The 19909-nt window shown below is 38.4% G+C and overlaps 1 protein-coding gene across 1 annotated transcript in view; it reads right to left on the minus strand.

Annotated features, from left to right (window-relative positions):
• CHORDC1 (cysteine and histidine rich domain containing 1) overlaps positions 1 to 12413 on the minus strand; it is a 33825-nt gene extending 21412 nt beyond the window's left edge. The window contains exons 1-2 of the mRNA XM_043994607.1: positions 12209 to 12413; positions 797 to 846 (exon numbers count right to left, since the gene is read on the minus strand). Coding sequence (XP_043850542.1) covers positions 797 to 846; positions 12209 to 12272 — 114 coding nt within the window. The 5' untranslated portion in view covers positions 12273 to 12413. The remainder of the gene's footprint in view (positions 1 to 796; positions 847 to 12208) is intronic.
• Positions 12414 to 19909: the final 7496 nt, after the last annotated feature.

Raw genomic sequence — 19909 nt, forward strand, 5'->3', positions numbered from 1 at the left:
AGGGTCACACAGGATAGTAAGCGTCAAGTGTCTGAGGCTGGATTTGAACTCAGGTCCTCCTGAATCCAAGGCCAGTGCTTTATCCACTGTGCCACCTAGCTGCCCCGCCAAGATGATGATCTTAAAAGTTGAAACCAAGTACAGCACAATGTGGGCACTTAATAAATGTTTACTTTCATAGATTTAGAATATCTGCTACAATAGTAAGAAGCTGCTTTTGTAGGGATACAAAAAAGGGTGAGGTGAGAATGTTTCAACTTATGTGAAGAATTTTTAAATAATATTTTTGTCAACGTTGGGGAACGTGTAAAGAGGAAGAAAGATTAAAAAAGATTATATGGGGGGCAGCTAGGTGGCGCAGTGGATAAAGCACCATCCCTGGATTCAGGAGTACCTGAGTTCAAATCCGGCCTCAGACACTTGACACTTACCAGCTGTGTGACCCTGGGCAAGTCACTTAACCCCCAGTGCCCCACCAAAAAAAAAAAAAAAAGATTATATGAAGCTTAAAAAACCTGGCAAATAAAATACATTCAATATTTTTTGTTTTCTGAGGGGGATCTAGCATTGGTTTAAAATAGAATCATAGATATGGGCAGGACATTAAGAGGACTTAAAAAAAAACAACTTTTCCACCTTATCTTAAATTTTAAAAACTATCCTAAATTAATTGTATTAAGGAAGTAGAAAAGGGAAGTCATCAAATATTTGCTAAGATAGGAAACAGAGTAAGAAAGTACAAGTTCAATAATATTGCACTAATAAATTAACTATATCCACATTCTATCATGCCTACCTTTAAAGCATCATGAAAGACTGGAACTCCTGGATGATATGTGCAAGAATCTGGCAAAAACAAAAAAAAAACCACTGTTAAAAACCACCACCACCACCTTCTCTATTACCCTTTTCTACATGCATTCAATTCCTTTAAAAAACAGGGTAACTTGAAAAAAAATTTTAAATATGAACCTAAACATTAGGAAATATATTTCTATATCCCAAAAGAGGGCTGAATATGAAATTTTGAAAATATGAAACTATCACATATAGCTTGTATGTATGTATGTATGTATGTATGTATAATGACAGTACCAACATTTCCCTGCTTGTCTGTATCTCTTTCTGAACATCCTTCTGTCTTCTTTTCTGATGTTACTTTTACTTTTTTTGAATCATTATCACTATTTACCTTTCCCCCTCACCTCAACATCCCTATAGCCCCAAATAAAAGCCCTCCTTTTGTCAATTGGTCATTAAGCATTTATTAAACACACTGTGTACACAGTAAAAAATGTTGTGTTTTGCAATAAATACACTCAAGCAAAATAAGTTCATCCATTGGCTATGTCTAACAAAGTACATGTCATTCTGTACCTCATCACCACTCTGCCAAGAGGTGGAACACATGCTTCATCATCTGTCTTATGAAGTCATAGGGCAGCGAGGTGGTGCAGTGGATAGAGCACTGGTCAGGGAGTCAAGAGGACCTGAGTTCAAATATCACCTCAGACATTTACTAGCTGTGTGACCCTGGGCAAGTCACTAAACCCAATTACCTTAAAACAATCCAGGGCCATCTCCAATAGTTCTGATATATGTCTTGCCACTGGACCCAGATGGCTCTGGAGGAGAAAGTGAGGTTGGTGACCTTGCACAGCCCTCCCTCACTTAAATCCAATTCAATGTAAACCATGGCATAACCCTTTTGAGAAAGAAGGGCAAAGAACTACAACAACTATGAAGTCATGATTTACCATTGTACTGAAAGGAATTCTGACTTTCAAAGTTGTCTTCCTTACATTACTATAGTGATCGTATAAATTATTATTCTCTTTGGCTCTCTGCTCACTTTACTCTGTATCAGTTCATACAACTCTTCCTAGGTTTCTATGAATTCTTCCTTTTTGTCAGTTATGACACAATAGTACTTCATTTTGATCATCGTTCCCCATCTGTTAGACACTAACTTTTCCCCTCGTTTTTTAGTACAACACAAAATACAGTTTTGAACAATTTTTATATGTATGGATCCTTTTCCTATATGATTTCTTTGGAGTATATACCCAGCATCTTACTAAATCAAAGGGTAAACAATTCGGTGACTGTTTTTTGCACTAACCCATTCTCAGGCTCCTGTATCATTTAAATAATTGTCATTGTCTCCAGTTTGGGGTAAACATTATTAATTTATCAATATTATACTAGTAAAGGATTGATCCCCTGTCTCCCTAACTTCTGATGGTCTTAGGTCATGTGGTAGGGAAAGCAGGGAGAAAGCTTCAGCATGCCAGTTAGCAAGAGCAAGAGAAAAGCCCCAAAAGACTCATGTCTCCCGGAGAGACAGCATGTGATCTTAAAAACACCCAGGAGAGAAAGCAGGAGAGAGAACACGTGGTCTCAGAAAGCCGAGGGAGTCAGTGAGAGTGAAACAGAGATCATGTGGTCTCAGAGGACTAAGGACAACCCAGAAGATGCCTCAGAAGAACTAGAAAACCTAAAGAACCTGCCTTCCAAGGATTTTAAAAAATCCTCTTTTGATAGAGGTTGGTCATTATATATCAAACAAATCTAATTGTTCAGCATCATTCAACCCTATTGGTTGACATGACTTGAAGGTAATCTACATTAAATGATGTAAGGGAAAAAAAGGCAACCCCCCCCCCCCCCACTCAAGTTGCTTAGGGTAAAGTCCATTATCTAGGTATGGTTTAATCCCATCAGTCCTTCAACAATCTAGATAAAAGAATTTATCTCCATTCCTTGGGTTTGTCCCACCAGAGATTTGATGAAATCTCTCAAGGAGATTGGACTTTCTGGAATGGGGGTGGGGGCTGGAGGGAAAGTACTAAGAAAGTGATCTCTGGGTCACCCAAGAAATCGATGATTAGTGTTTATTTTCTCATACTCCCTTTGTTCAGGCCCTCCATCCCTTGCCTAAATTATTTCAATAGCCTGACTAAGAAAAGTCTGTTATCCCTCCAGTTCATCCTATAGACTTCTACTAAAGTTTTTACTTAAGTACAGATCTGACCATCTGACTCTCCCATTCAATCAACAGTTAACAGCTTCCTATTGCCTAACTATATTCACAATTATCTGCTATTCATAACCTATTTGTCCAGCTTCACTGGACATTTCTCCCATACTTTGTTATCCAACCAAATTAGTCCTTTTTCTACTTCTCCCAAAGGACATTCCACATCCACTCATCAAACCTTTGCAATGTTCTTGGAAGGCATTCATCTTTATACCTTGCAGAATCTTTCTTCCTTTAATATGAAATTCAAGCACTGATGTCTACATCAAGCCTTTTTAGATCCCAGAAAGTGTGAACTTTGCCACACTTAGCTACTTTGTATATATTGACCTCATATTTATGCTATATATATATATATATATATATATTTAAATATTTATTTACATATTAACTATCTTCCCAAATAGAATGCAAGTTCCTTGTAAGGAGGAATCGTTTTGTTCTTTTTATTTGTATCCCTAGCACCTCAGCTTTTCATAAATACTTGTTGACTGTGATTTCTCCAAACTGCTTTCCAGAATTACTGGAACAATTCACGGCTCTAATTACAATATACTAGTAGTGTCAGTTTTTTTGCTGTTCCAGTAATTGTCATTTTTCTTTGTTTGGTCACTGGTTTCTTTGCCAACTATAAGATATAAGGTAGAACATCAGTAATTTTAATTTACATGTCTTTCTATTAGTGATTTGGAATATTTTTGCAAATGGTTCTTGGATTCATTTAATCTTCACATGTAAAATCTTAAGGCCTTTGACCATCCTCTTTGTCTTTCTTTAGAAGTCTGCTAGCTTAGCAACACTATTCCAAAAATGTCCTACCTAGAACCAAAACACTAAATTCCAGATATAGTCTGATTGGGACAAAGTAAATCAGGGCTATCATCTCCTTCCAAACACTATGTTTCTTTTTATGCAGCCTAAGATTACAATAGGGGTTTTTGTTGTTGTTATTGTTGTTGTCACTGATCCACGAGGAGTTTGCAGTCCATTAAAACTCTAGTAACTTTTATAGATTAAGTAACATCCAAGCAAGTCTCCCAAATCTCGTGCTTGTAAAATTACTTTCTTGAACCAAAGCATAAGACTTTACAGTTAAGCCTATTAATTTCCATCCTATTAGATTCAGCCCAACTAAGCCGATCTATCCTATGGAGATATTTTCAGATCCTATCATCCAACAAGTTAACTATACCTACTGTTTTTTTTTTTTTTTTTGGTTTATAAATTTGTTAATAATATTATTCCTTTAGATTAAGGTACTGACAAAGTTAAAACATTCCAGGGCCAAGAACAAATTCTTGAGGCACTCAGTAGAGATCTTATTCCATGTTGACACCGAATTATTAATGAGTATCCTTTGGATCATAAAATTTAGCTTGTTTTAAAGCTACCTGACTGTACTATCATTTAGCCTATATCTTTCCAACTTTTCCACAAGAAAAACATGAATGGCTTTGTCAAAGTCTTTGCTAAAATCTAGACAAGCTTCATCAACAGCAATCTGCCTATTGTTGGTCTAGTAATTATGTCAAAATGTGAAATGAGGCTAATCTGACATGATTTATGTCAGCAGATATTCCATTATTTCTTACCCACTCAAGCTCTAAACCAGTCTACCAATCAGCAGAAGACCTTGACTTTCTATTAAAGTCAAGAACATGACAAAAGCTCCCTTAACTTCTTTCAGTGTTACCCACGGAAGCCTGTATTTTCTCATTTGTAAAGAAAGGATAATATTTGCCCTACCCAATTTACAGAATTGAGGGAAATAAGTAACTTTATAAATTTTAAAGTATTATATAAAGGCATCAACATTATTATAGCTACTTCTCCCTCTACGTACAAACATGTTCAAGTAGCCATTATCAAACAACAAAACACTTTTAAACCTTGCTTTCTTTCAAGCTACCATACTCACTCTCTCAATATTCAAAACTCTTACAATTCTTAGCAATTAACATTATTGACCAACTCTTCCTTAAAAGGCTTACCTGTTTCAGCCTTTATATATATTATATTAATTATATTAATGCTGGTTTTCCTACTCTGGGTTTCCCCTCTAGCATCCTAAACATAAAGTCTCCAATGCTCAGTTCTTTACCCTCTTTCTTTGCATTGTATAGATTATATCAACAATTCCAAAGGCATGAGGTGGTAGCTCAGAGTTGGTTTAATTTACATTTCTCTAATCAACAGTTATTTAGAGCATGTTTTCATGAGTACAAATAGCTTTGATTTCTGAAAACTGTTCACATCTTTTGACCTTTTATCAACTGGAGACTAGGGAAGAATTCTTAACTAAACAAGGGATAAAGGCAAACATACAAAGGACATGAACTGGCAATTTTCAAAAGCAGAAATACAAGCTACCAACAATCAAATGAAAGAAATGTTCCAAATCATGAAAAAAGAATGTAAATTATAACAACCCTGAGGTTTTACCTCATTTCCCTAAGACCAGCAAAGATATCCAAAGACTAAAACAGTAAATGCCAGAAGGGTTTGTGTTAAAAGGAGCACACTAATACACTGTTGGGGGAGCAATGAATTAATCCAAACAATGTAGAAACAATTAGAAATTATCCCAGAGAAGTAATGCCATTATTAGGCATATACCCTAAGGAGGTCAAAGGCAAGAAGGTAGGTCCCATATATACTAGAATATTCACAGCAGCATTTTTTTTTTTGTGGTAGCAAACAAGAAGGAACAATGTAGGTGCCCATCAATTTGGGAATTGCTGAATGAAGAGTGTTACATGAATGTAACTAAATATTAATGCACTATAAGAAATGACAAATAATAAGTAACTCAAACATATCTGTCTAAACTGTACAGTAAGCAGAACCAGAAATGATGGGTTCTTGGCCAGGGGTGAAGCAGAAGAGATAGTAAAAACAAATTTACTGGGAATCAGGTTGAGAGAGCTTTAAAACTGTGCATTTTTATGTGTATTTCTGTGTTTGTATGTATAGTAAGGGAGTTTGCTCACGAGTTTACTCAACATTATACAACTGCTAAGTGGTACAACAAATTTTGTACACAGGGCTGCTGACTCCAAATCCAGTGCTTCTTCTACTACACCAATCTATCTCTTCAATATAGGAGAACAATAGCAGAAAGCCAGTAATTCACAGAAGAAAATATTCAAAAAGAATGCCAGCAAGAGTACCCATGGCATCAGATGTCTGATATAAAATTCAAATGGAAGAAAGGAAGAGGGGCATAGTAACAATATATATTTATAAGATGTTGTCTCAAAAGGAAATGCAAGAAGGGGTGGGGTGGGGGGGAAGGTGGAAGGGCAAGGGGAAGGGAGGCATGGAAGAGACCATTTAGGAAAGGATTAAAAGAAAGAGAAAGAGAAGGAAACTTTAGAAGAGAAAGAAACCTTAGAAGAATAGGAGTTGCGAACTGATCCAACCATTCTGGAAAGCAATCCGGAACTATGCCCAAAGGGCTATAAAGCTGTGCATACCCTTTGACCCAGCAGCAATACCACTATTAGGTCTTTTTCCCAAAGAGATCATAAAAAAGGGAAAAGGATGCACATGTACAAAAATATCTACAGCTGATCTTTTTGTGGTGGCAAGGAATTGGAAATTGAAGGCATGCCCATCAATCGGGGAATGGCTGAACAAGTTGTGGTATATGAATGTAACAGAATACTATTGTGCTGTAGGAAACAATGAGCAGGAGGATTTCAGAGAAACCTGGAAGGACTTACATGAACTGATGCTGAGTGAGATGAGCAGAACCAGGAGAACACTGTACACAGTATCAACAACATTGTGTGTTGATCAACTGTGATAGACTCTTCTCAGCAATACAATGGTCCAAGATAGTTCCAAAGGACTCATGATGGAAAACACTCTCCAAATCCAGAAAAAAAGAACTATGGAATCTAGATGTAGATTGAACCATACTATTTCTATGGTTTTTTTTTTCTTTTTTGCTCTGAATCTTCTTTCACAGTATAACTAATACAGAAATATGTTTAATGTGATTGTTCATATATAACCTATACCAGATTGCTTGCTGTCTTTGGGAGGGAGAAAAATTTGAAACTAGAAATCTTATAAAAACAAATGTTGAAAACTATCTCTACATGTAACTGGAAAATAATAAAATACTTTTAATTTAAAATAAAAGAATAGGAGGATCTCAAGATTGAAATTTTGAAGAAAAAGAATTCCAATGAAGAACTAAAGGGGAAGCCATGTAAAAAGACCAATGATGATACAATGAGAATTCATCAATGGACTCTGGTTTATAATATCCAAAAGACACATGGGAGTAGAGCAGATAAGAAACATGACATTGTCCAGTCAGAAAAATATTAGGTGTGCTCAAGTTCAGGAGGAAAGGAGACTGTAGCTAATATCAAAGACATAAAAAAAAATGTAATTTTAAAGGAGGAAGACCCAAGAAGGTATAATGTCTGCTACTTTATGGGGATGTAAACAGATAACAGATAAAGGAAAATTCAGTTCTAATTCTGCTTCTGTTTTCACTAGGGAGTATCAAAGGATTTTGTGCTGAAAAGTAATCTTGGAGATCATCTAGTCCAAGCACTTCATTTTACAGATGAGGATACTAAAAGTCCACAGAAATTAATTAACTTTCCCAGGATCCCAAAGGTAATAAAAAGCAGAACCAAGATTCAAACCTAGATCCTCTAACTCCAAATTCAGCACATTTTCACTGAGTTGCTGCAGAGAGAATAAAAAAGTTAATAGTGAGAAACCCAAGGTAAATTAGGAGATAGCAACAGTATCCAACTGCAGTCACTTGTTTAAGGCACTGAGTCTGGACAACTACATTCCAGACTTCTGACAGAGCTGACAGATGTCATCATTGAGCAGCTGTCACTGATCTCTGAAAGATCATGGCAAATGGAAAAGGTGTCCTAGCACTGAAGGGCAAATGCCACTCTGATGTTAACTTCAATTTCTGGCAATATTCTATAACATACTATTAAAGGGATAATTTATTAGCAACTACAAAAGGAAGAGGCAACCTGTAAGAGCCAAATACGATTTGTAGGAACCTCAACAAGAATAGATCACCTAGATCAACTCATTTACTTGCTTGATAGGATTATAAATCTAGAAATTCAAGGAATGAATATATGCTATATGCACAGTATACTTAAGATTTCAGGTAAGTACTTGACAGCACCTCTCATGTGATCCTTGTGGGCAAGATGTAGCACAGGTAAACAAAATGATGGTACCATTAGTAAATTCAAAACAGAGTGACTGGACCCCAATAATATTTTTTAACGGGTCATTATCAATTTTCAGGGAAGTTACCCTTGAATTTCCTTAACACAATGATGTTCAGTATTTTTTTTTAAATCAACTATTTGGGTATTAGTAAAATGAAAGCTCCTTGAGGTAAGGACTGTTTTGTTTTTTGTTTCTGTCACCAGCACATTGTGGTTGTTTAATGTTTGTTGTTTGATTGGATAAAGCATAGATGACAAGAGACTATGAAACCTACAAATATGAGGATACTGATAATGACAGCTATAATATTGGATAACATCAGAATCCAAGACCTTGCCAGGCTAGAATAATGGGCCACATCAAAGAAGAAAAAATTTAATAAGGAAAAATATGTTTGACTTCAAAATATTAAGTTCACAAATATAAAATGAAGAAGGTATAAAAGGACAACTTCCTGTGAAAGAAAAATGAGTGTTCTGGGGGACTTCGAGTTAGAATGAAACAAATCCCTGCATAGGGATGTAAACAATTAATAATCAATAAGCATTTATTAAATACCTAAGTATCAGGCACTGTGCTAGGAATACAAAGGAAAATATGAAACAATCCTTGCCCGAAAGGAGCTTACAGTCTAGCCAAGGGAGACAACAGTCGCACACCTACATGTAACTCCATTCAAATTAGCCACAAGATAAGTTGGTGGGGGTCAGGAGGAGGCACTAGCTACTGGGGGAATAAGGAAAGGCTTCTTATAAAAGGTAGCACCTGAACGGAGCCTTTAAGAAAATGAGAGCTTTTGAGAGAAGTTAAGGGAGTTTATTCCAGGAAAAGTGGGATAACTAGTGCAAGGCTATGAGATAGAATGTGAGGTTTGAGAAAGTAAGACGTATAATATGCCTGGAGGAGAATGGGCAAAAATGATAGAAAGATGGAGCTAAGAAGGCCTTTGAATGCCATAAAATTATTTATTTCATCCTAGAGTAAGAGAGAGCCAATGGGAGTTTATTGTGTAGGAGACACGGTCAGACCAGAGCTCTGGGCAAATCTTTTCATGTAAAGAAGATGAATTAGAGTAGAAGAGACATGAAGGAGGGAGAGCAATTAGGAAGTTAACCCAAGGTCTAGGCAAGAAAGAGGTGATGAAGGTTTGAACTAGGGTAGTGGCTGTGTGTGTAAAAAAAAAAGAGGACAGATGTGGGTGATATGGTGGTAGAAAAACTAAGATTTGTTAACTACTTGAAGCTGAAGGAGAGTGAAAGTTATAGAATGAAATCAAAGTTGCCTAGAAAGATGGTAATACCTCACTAATCAGAAAACTTGGGATAGGGCTGAGTTTTAGAGTAACAATGAGATCTGTTTTAAAGAAGTTGAGTTTGAGCTGTCTAGTATGTAGCTGTTTATGTAGAACTGGAGTTGAGGACTAGGGCTGGAAATATAGATCTGGCATTTGCACAGAGATGATAATTAAACCAATGGAAGTTGGTGGGGTCACCAACAAAGTAGAGACAAATAAGAGAAAAGGCACTAAAACATGGTACACCCACAGTTAGTAGTATGATAAGCTAGTAAAGATCAAGAAGGTATGATCAGACAAGGAAGAGAACTAAGAAAGCAGAATATCATGAAAACCCAGGGAAGAGTATCCAGGAAAAGAAGGGGGTCAACACTGTCAGCTGCTCAGAGGTCAAGAAGGACTAAGAAAAGGCAGTCAGATTTGACAATTAAGAGATCATTGGTAACCTTGAATAAAGAAGTTTTAGTTAGGTGGTGGGATTAGAAATTAGATTAAAAGGGGTAAAGAAGTGAGCTATGAAGTAGAGCATTCTGACCACTGAGACACATAGCTTCCCTACATATATATACACACAGTATATGTATGTGTACATACATACTCACATGGCACAGTGAAATTTCAAAGAACAATTATATTTGCAATGAGAATACATCCCCCAACCCACTCCTTTGCAGAGGTCAGAGGTCCACATATGGTAATACAATTTATATACTTTCAAACTTTTTAATGTATCAGTTTTGCTTTTTTTTTTTCCTTTAAAAAATATTATTTGTTACATAGGATGACTCTACCCTCTCCAGGGGTCCATGAACTTTAAAAAATATTTTTATAACTGCTTTCCAATATAAATGTTTTCCTTTGTAATCTTGTCATTTTGCCACATGCATTTAAAAATATCTTTTCTAAGAAGGGGTCCATAGGCTTCACCAGAATGTTAAAGAGGTCTATGAATCAAAAAAGTTTAAGTGAACTTGGCTTAAATTTGCTTAAATTACTTTCAAGTTGATTCATATTCTTCCATGCAACGAAAACATGGCTTTACACACTATCCTGATATAGAACAGTCCCAGGTTTGTCTTCAACTACTTAATCCTAATTTTCTCCCCCAATTTTACTTTACATTACATCTTCATGATTCCCATGTTTAAGTGAAGCAAAGAATGATAAAGATTAGATCTCACAATTATTCCACAAAGTTTTACCAAATCACTTGTGCCTCAAGATAAATATTTAAAGATTTGGCACAATTGCCCACATACTGTAGAAATTCATTCCATAACTAATTCAAGATGTTATTAAATCCTTACAATTTCCCCATCTCCATATAATAAAAGGCTTTCACTCCAATTCCATCTTTAAAGTTTTGAGTCATTTTATCCAAAAGTAATCTACTATCTTTTATCCTAAATCTAAATAATTTTTCCCCCAAATTTTGTTATATATTCTACTTGGCTCCCATAAGAGAATATTTCCACATATTCCTAAAGGTATTTGATCTGAGTTCACAACACTCATTCATTCACCCAATATTCATCAGGTGCCTACAAAAGGAATGGCAATGGGCCAAAATCCACTATCTACAATAAGCTGTGATTCTACAACATAATTTGTCGTATAAATAAACATAAAATACCACCTCTTGTGGTGCACATACATTTTATACATACAATCACACCTAAGTGGCAGTCACTCAGAAACAGATTTAAGGAAGACTGAGGCCTAGAGAGTTTAGTTGACTCGAAGAGCTGGACAGGTCCTACCTATGACTCCATATTCTATAATCTACTATAAGTGAAGGAGCGTAAGAAAAATCTCAGCTATTTTGTAGTTACAATTGTCTTTAAGGTCAATAACAGTAACAAAATAGAAAATAACAGACTAAACCAACAGTAACATACAATTTAGCAAAAGTTGCGGTAATCTTTCGAAAGAGACAAAGTAAATTTTTTAAAAGGCAAAAAAAGTTTTATAACAGATTCTGGAATTTTGGCACTGTCTACTAGACCTCTGTGAACTCGGAGGAAGCATAACAGAAATGCCAGATAAGTAACTACATGTTCTTTCCTACACCTGGGCTGTAATGGGACCCAATTTTATTCTTTGGAATAAAAGGCAATAGGTCCCATATTGTCTTTAATTGATTTTACCCCCCAGGTATGGCTTATTAAGAAAGAATAAAGTTGACAGCAGAATGGGGATGGGTAGGAGAGATGCAGAAGGTGACTAGGCAAACACGTGGTGCCAGGAGTGAGTTAATATCTTTATTTGGGAGTGGGGAGTAGAGGAACGCGGGGCTGGATGAGGGGTACGGGGGGTGGGGGACAGAGGAGAGAGGAGGCTTTGGGAGCAAAGGGTAGGGTGGGGAGAGCCGCATCACGACTCTAAGGCTCAGGATGGGGCCGGGGCGATGGCCGCGGTATGTGGTCAAATCGGAAGGAGGATGGCCAGAGGGCTGTGGGTAATGCACGGACAAGCTTAGAGGGGACTTTGCAAAGCCGGCCTGGGGCCGCGGGGCTGTCGGGCCATCCTAACTGGCCGGCTCACCGGTTCCGGTGGGGGCTGGGGGCGGGGGGGCGAGGGGGACTGGGCCAACCGAAAAGCCCGGGCCAGGGGGAGGAAAATGAAGAGGGAAATTGTCTTCTTACCATCCGTGTTGGTTTCAGGATCGAAGCGCTGGCCGCAGCCTCTATTGTAGCAGAGCAAGGACATGTCTCTCTCTCCGCCGCGGCGGGCAAACTGACAGAAGCCGGACTGCAGTGGCGGCTGCAGGGACTCTCAAACCGCAATCTGCTGTCTGACTCCTCCGGCGACAGTCAGTTTCCGGAAACGGCCGGTTCCGCTTCGGGAACCTTCGCGAACTTTCCGGTCGCGCGCAGGCGCAGTAGAAGCCCGGATGGGGCGGAAGGAGGAGGTGGGGCGGCGTGCCGGCGCGCGCGCCCGGGCTGCCGCTGGGGCCCAACAGCCACAACCGTCATTGCCTGTAGAGGTAGCGTCTGGGCTGGTGCTGTGCTCTCCCGGGCCGGGAAAAGCTGGCGGAGAGAGTGAATTGAAAGGGAAAGCGGTGGGCTTTGGCTCGTACACCGAGTCCCCTTCTTCAGAGACGCTTGGGGCCTTAGCATCCAAGTTAAGGCTCTCTGTAGCCTGTGGCTGTCACTGGAGAAGGTTGCAATGCCCAAGAGAGTGTTAATGGACCGATCCTTAAAGACTGGTTGCTTTGAGTACTACATAAAAGCCACGGGCAAAATACCGAATAGAGTCAATGTTCAAACATAAATAATTGTTAAAACGCCAGAGGCTGCGACTGATGGGTCTTATCTAAGAAATACCCTTCCCCGCATCCCTCCCCCCACCCATCTCCCATCATCCTTGTTTTGGTAGGTTGTTAGGTTTTTTTGTTTGTTTTTTTTTAGCCCTCCGTCCTTTATTTTTTCCTTTTGGTCACTGAAACTCTTTCTTGTCCTCAGCAATACAATTAAGCAAAAGAAATAAACAGTTTGGAGATGGATGAAGGGGGGAAAAAAGCATTTACTAAGTGCCGCCTTTAAGTTCAAACTAAAATCCCCTCTTCTATAAGGAAGGCTCTAACCCCGCTTAATTCCAGTGCTTTCCTTTTAATAATTTCCTATTTATCCTGTATATAGTTTGCTTTGTCTATATTTGTTTGCTATTGTCCCCTCCATTAGAAAGTCAGCTCTTTGAGGGCAAGGACTGTCTTTTGCCTCCTTTGTAAACCAGCGCTTACCTCAGTGCCTGCGCTTAATAAATGTTTATTGAATGAACACTTAGTATATGCTAGATACTGTGCTACGTTCTGGGGGATACAAATATAAAAAATACAAGACTAATTTTACCTTCAAGGGGCTTACATTCTAATAGATTAATACAATACAGATGCGGGATAGTGGTGGTCAGGGAAGTGTTTTGGTCAGAAAAGTCACAAGGATGGTAACTGAAAATAGAGGGCAAGTGATAGATATGTCCTTTCCAAGATTGGCAGTGTTGATTACTGTTCCCAGAGCTAAAGGTTAAAAGAGGGAAGGGGTTTGGACAGGGAAGGGAAATAGGTAATAGCAGCTGGTGCTTCTGAACCTGCCTTGATAAAGTTAAATCTCAGAACTGCAGGATCTCAGGTGAGAGCTGGAGTGCCAGGGTGGGAGTGGGAGGCTGAGTTCAGAAACATGGACTGAAAATGGCTTGGGAACCACCCAGGAGTTGTTACACAAATATGCCTCACTCAACACCGGTAGTCTGCCTATAAATTCACCCTTGGTCACAGAGTTCTAAGGTCTTCAATTAGGTTTTCCTTTTCATTTTTGTATTAATCATGTAAATTTATTCTGAATTTGCTTAATTCACCTTGTATTAGTTCCTACAAATTTTGACAAGTTCCTTGATTTCTTCATATTGGTCTTTTATTTTATGAGAAATAAAATACTAAGGGATATTCATACAATTTGTTAGGCCGTTTTTTAATCAACGGGCACATACTTTGAGTTCTTTACTACCACAAAACATGTGCTGCTGAGTATTTTAGTTATATAGAGCCTCTGTTATATTCTAGTAGTGGAAAACAATTCACCTAGGGATGTTGGAAAGCAGCGTGTGTGGAAGGGGATGGGGGTGTTGGGGAGGTGTATTTTGACAGGCTAGGAGAAGAAGGTAAGAGGCTAGAGTCTAGGCCAGTGAGGTGAACCATAGCTGGAATCCTTCCCCAAATGATGGGTAGGGTCCTGGAAGGTGGTTTCACAGGGTGGCAATGTGGCAGGTGAGGAGAAAGAAGTAGAATCTGGTTTATTAATGGTATTAATGGGCCAGGGGATACATACAATGAAGTTACTTTTTTAGCATAATTCCAAATTGTTTTCCAGTAGTGGCACCACTGTCAAGAACTAACTCTGCCCCCTACCACCATTTTAAAAAATAGAATCACTGGATCTAAAGTTGGACAAGACCTCAGATATAATCTAGTCTAGGCTCTTCATTTTACAAATGAGGAAATAGGGGCAACGAGGTGGCACAGTGGATAAAGCACCAGCCCTGAATTCAGGAGGACCTGAGTTCAAATCCAGCCTCAGATACTTGACATTTACTAGTTGTGTGACCCTGGGCAAGTCATTTAACCCTCTTTGCCCAGCAAAAAAAAAAAAATTTAAATTAAAAAAAAAAAAGCTAAAAGAAACCCTGGGTATTATTATCTAGTCCAACTGCCCTTTATAAATTGGGAAACAGGGTGAGAGAGAAAATTTGTTGTTCAAGGTCACACAGCAAGTTCATTGTGGAGTCAGGATTAGAATCTAGTTCTTCTAAACCAGTCCAGTGTTTATTACACTAGTTGTTAGTGTGAGAGTAAAACAAGGAAGTAGGACTTCATTTACTAAGGAACTTTGTAGCTTTAATGTTCTAGAGGTACATTTGAGAATGCAAGTTTAGCAATGAAAGTTCCAAACTGCACTAAGACTTTTAGAACAGTATAGAAAAGTAATTTTTATTTTTCCTGCCCCTCAAGTGTTTAGTTTTGGTTATCTTTTCATTTCCCTGATTGGAATAACAGTGTGGACTATACATGTTGGAAATTTCTGCCCAGATATACTCTTTCTCAGGTCCAACTTGATATGTCCTTTCCAGCTTGGCTAAAATTCATATTTCAATTAAAACCAGCTCTCCCTCTAATTCAACAAACATTTAACACTAGGAAGGGACTATTAGAAAGTCATGGTGAAACAAAGGTAGGTAAACAACACAATTCACTCTCAAGAATCTTAAGGTTGAATAGGATTGATAAAGCAAATAAATAACTATGAAATAACAGAGTATAATTTAAAATAAAAAAAGTTCAGTCAGCAATTTGAGGAAGGTGAGATCACTTTGAGCTGGTGGGAAGTGTGGAACGGGAACAATGCCCTGAGTTGAAGGGAACAATCAGAAAAGACTTTGTGAAAGAGGTAGAGTTGGTCCTTGAAGGAAGAGAGGAACTTCACTGGACATAAAGGAAGGATAGTCCATTCTGAAGGCACAGAAACAAGAGGTCAAATCAGAATGGGGGTGGTAGGAACTTTGAATAAGAGAGCAGTCTGGAAAAGTAGTTTAGAACCAGTTTACATAAGGCCTCGAATGTCACAATGAGAAGTTTTTACTATATTCAAACAATAGTGTGAAGGAGATAGGAGGTGAAAAGAATATTTAGAAAATATTATAGTATAATAATTTATACATTGCTTTAAAGCTTACAGTATATACTTTCTTTGTAACCTCTACTGTTTTAGTTGATGATAACCTTCCTCACACCCGGGAAGCACTTTGTTTTATAATACTTTAATGAATTGATCATGGAATATTTTTTATTACGGTTACTTGTGACAGGTGGTGTGGCCAAGATAATGAAATGGTTTGCCATTTCCTTCTCCAGCTCATTTTACAGATGAGAAAACTGAGACAAAGAGGGTTAATGACTTATGGAGGATCACACAGTAAATTTCTAAGACCACATTTGAACTCAGGAAGATGAGTCTTCCTGACTCCAGGCCTGGTACTCTATCTTCTGTGTTACCTAGCTGCTCCCCCCACATAATAATAACTAGTATTTATATAGTTTCTTCTATATGCCAGGCACTATGCTAACAGTTTTTCAAATGTTATTTCATTTGATACTCAAACAACCCTGGAAGGTAGGTGCTATTATTTATTAGCCCATTTTTTCAGATGAGAAAATGAAGGCAAACAGGTTAAGTGATTTGTAAGCTAGTAAGTGTTGAAGCTGGATTTGTACCAGGTCTTCCTGACTCCAGGCCCAGTGCTCTATTCACTGGGCCTCTTACTCCCTCTATAGGTCTCAGTTTCCTCATCTGTAAAATGAGAAGGTTAGACTTGATGACCCATGTGGTCCCTTCTACCTCTGTATCTTTGTTGCTATGAAGTAGGTTGTAGAAAATTATCCCCTTACCAGTTTGCCAATTAAGCAAACTGAAGTTTAGAGAAATCCAAGGACAATTTATTGGCTTTACACAGTAAGGAATTTTAATTTACTTGCACTAGAACCTAGATTTTTTGACTCCAAAATAATTTCTATACTATGCTGCTACTCACATGCTCTGCTGTCTCCAGGAGGTCTCAAGTAAAGTGGCAGCAGTGGAAGTTGAAAGAAGAGAGCCTACCTACACGAACAACTGGTTTTAGAGATTAAACTGAATGTGGGCAGTTAAAGTGAAGGAAAATAATCAAAGATTACTCTCAGGTTGTGAACTTCTGTGACCAGATGGTAGAAATCAGCAAAAATGCAGAAGCTAGAGTAGGGGATAATCTAGGTTTAATTTTCAATATGTTGAATTTGAGGTGCTAGCAGGGTATTCAGGTGAAGTTGTTCAGCAGGCAATTAGAAAAATGAGAATAGTTCTTGAGGATGAATGGGGTGGAAATAAAGATTTGGGAATCATTTGGTAATGATATTATGATTCTACTAGTCACCCTGGTCCAAAATCTTGGTTATGCTTGAATCAGTCCTTTAAGGCTCATGCTCATTCTTTATTTCTGCCATCTTGTATGTCTCATTTTTAACTCATTCCACATATCCAATTCATTGCCAAATGAATTCCTTTCTACTTTCACAATTTCTCACATATTTCACCTTTTCTCCACTCACACAGTCACTACCCTGCTTTAAGCCCTTCCTTATTACCTCTTACCTGAACTAGAGCAATAACCTACTAACTGCTTTCCTTGCCACAAGTCTTTCCCCATGCCAATCCATCCTCTTACACTCAGTTGTCAAGGTGATTTTTCTAAAGCTTAGATCTTACTATGTCACCCTCCTGCTTTATGAACTCCAGTGGCTCCCTGTTACTTGTAAGATCAAATACAAATTCCTCTATGAGGCATTTGAAGCTTTTTATAACCTGGCCCCTTTCTATCTTTTCAGTCTTTAAGAAGATTAAACTTTACCCACTCCACAAATTCTACGATCCAGCTATACTGGCCTATTTTCAATTCTTTAAAGAGGACATTCCATCTCTTGTCCCACTGCCTTTGCACTGGCTATTCCCCAGGCCTAACATGCTCTGGCCCCTCCCCTCTGCCTTTAGTTTTCCTGGCTTCCTTTAAGATTTAATTCAAATCCCATCTATTTTCGGGATGCTTTTCACAATCCTTCCAGTTGATAAAACCTTCCCTTCTCAGATAGACTTCCATCTATTCTGTATATATCACATATGTGCCTATTTAACATTTTGAATTCTATTAAAATTAAGCTTCTTTAGGGCAGGGACTCTTTTTGTGTTTCTGTGTATACTCAGCACTTAGCACAATGCCTGGCACGTAAAAAGCACTTAATAAATGTGTGTTAACCAACTGTCTCCTGTATATTCACTTCAGTTCTACTAGCACTTCTAAGTGCCTAAAAAATCAGCCAATCAATATATATTTAGTAAGCAACTAGTAGATACTGTGTAATTTAAAATTCTAAATGTGGGTTCTAATCTGTCCCCCCCCCCCAGTTTTGGGGGAAAAACTGACTTAAATCACTGATAAATGAGTTTAGAATTTTTTTAAGGGTTTATTGAAAGATAGTAAAAGAAAGAGAAAGATTGAGAAGAGATTTCTTATAACCTGGCAATCCTAGCCTTCCTAATCTCCCACTTCTGAAGTTCCCTGCTACCATGCCGATGTCTTGCAGTCAAAGAAGAAGCACAGTCCCACCAGCGTCTCCTTCCTCCTTCGTGTCCTCCTCCCAGAAATGGGAGGCTCCTCAATTTGATTGGCTGGTAGCCTTGATAGACAGTACCCACGAGCAAATGTCACTTCCTGACGCCAAGGACCTTGACTGCATAGCTTGCCCTCAGAGGCCTTCTCCTCATGGTGGAGCTTTGCTACAGTAAGTCTCCCATAGGTGGCATCATTGGGGGAAAATTCTAGCTAAACTATCTAAAATCTAATGAGTGGTCACCAATAAATTATAAGCTTTAGCAAGAGTATTTAAATGTTTAAGTGTTTATTACAGAGCATTAGGATCAGAGAGAAAGGTAAAAATCTAACTATTTCTAAGAGACCCTATCATCAGACCCACCATGGCAAGGTCAGCAGCCAAAGAAGAAGCACAGTCCCACCAGCGTCTCCTTCCTCCTTCGTGTCCTCCTCCTAGAAATAGGAGGCTCCTCAAGTTGATTGACCGGTAGCCTTGATAGACAGTCCGAACAAACGTTACTTCCTGACGCCAAGGACCTTGACTGCATAGCTTGCCCTCAGAGGCCTTCTCCTCATGGTGGAGCTTTGCTACAGTAAGTTTCCAGCAGGTGGCATCATTCCAATTATTATAGTACCAGACATCTATGCTAGATTCTGGGATATAAAGTAAAAGATGATCCCTGCCCTGATGGAGCTTACATTTTAGTAGGGAGATATAACACATGTTGTTGACTGGTAGCCATATGACAAGAGAGGTAGTCACAGAGATTGTGAGTGGAGCCATAGAACAATTGGTTATCATTGCTTTTCTAATAGTAGTAGTAATATTGATTGATTTATTGTTTCATGAGCAAGAGATGAAAAGAATATGGAAAGGGGGGAAGGCATCAAGTTATTTGGCAAGATACCTAGACTGCCTAGGTCCTGGTGTACTAGTGGGTAATTGGATGAAATAAAATATAGCCTGGGGTTCTGGAGAAAACCATATATAGGGGCTAAGGTGAGGAATTAATCACATCCTACAATCTAGGCAGCTCTGCCCCAGTGGCAGTTCCAAAGATAAATGGATTAAATTTTCAGAGGAAGGGCTAGGTCTGGAGTGTTTGTTCCTTGTGGGGAGAGTCATACAACAAGGCAGATAATGTTAAGTGGCAATAATTTCAGTGAAAACAGATCATGTTACTACTAGAAAGGAATGCTGTCTGAGACTGAATGACTTCCATGCTTTATAATAATAGCTAACATTTATATAGTACTTACTATATTCTAGGCATTGTGCTAAACACTTTATAATTATCGTCTCAGTTAATCTTCACAACAGCCCTGGGAGGTAAAGCCTATTATTAAGCCATTTTACAGATGAGGAAACTGAGGCAAACAGGTTGTGACTTGCCCCAGTCACATAGCTACCAAGTGGCTGGGGCTAGATTTGAAAAATATCTTCCTGACTCCAGGGCTTACACTTCATCCACTGTACCACTTCACTTTATACTTCTGCTACCTGGTCATTTAATAGCAAGACTGGAAGTCTGAATAAGCCATGGTAGCTATCTTCCCATTCTTTCCCAAACCTGACAATGCTATTTTAGTATATTTTATTGTTGTTGTTCAGTGGTGTCCCCCACATGGGATTTTCTTTTTCTTTTTTTTTAATAAACATTTTTCTTTAAAGT

Source organism: Dromiciops gliroides, chromosome 3 (assembly GCF_019393635.1).
Source record: "Dromiciops gliroides isolate mDroGli1 chromosome 3, mDroGli1.pri, whole genome shotgun sequence".
Taxonomy (NCBI): domain Eukaryota; kingdom Metazoa; phylum Chordata; class Mammalia; order Microbiotheria; family Microbiotheriidae; genus Dromiciops; species Dromiciops gliroides.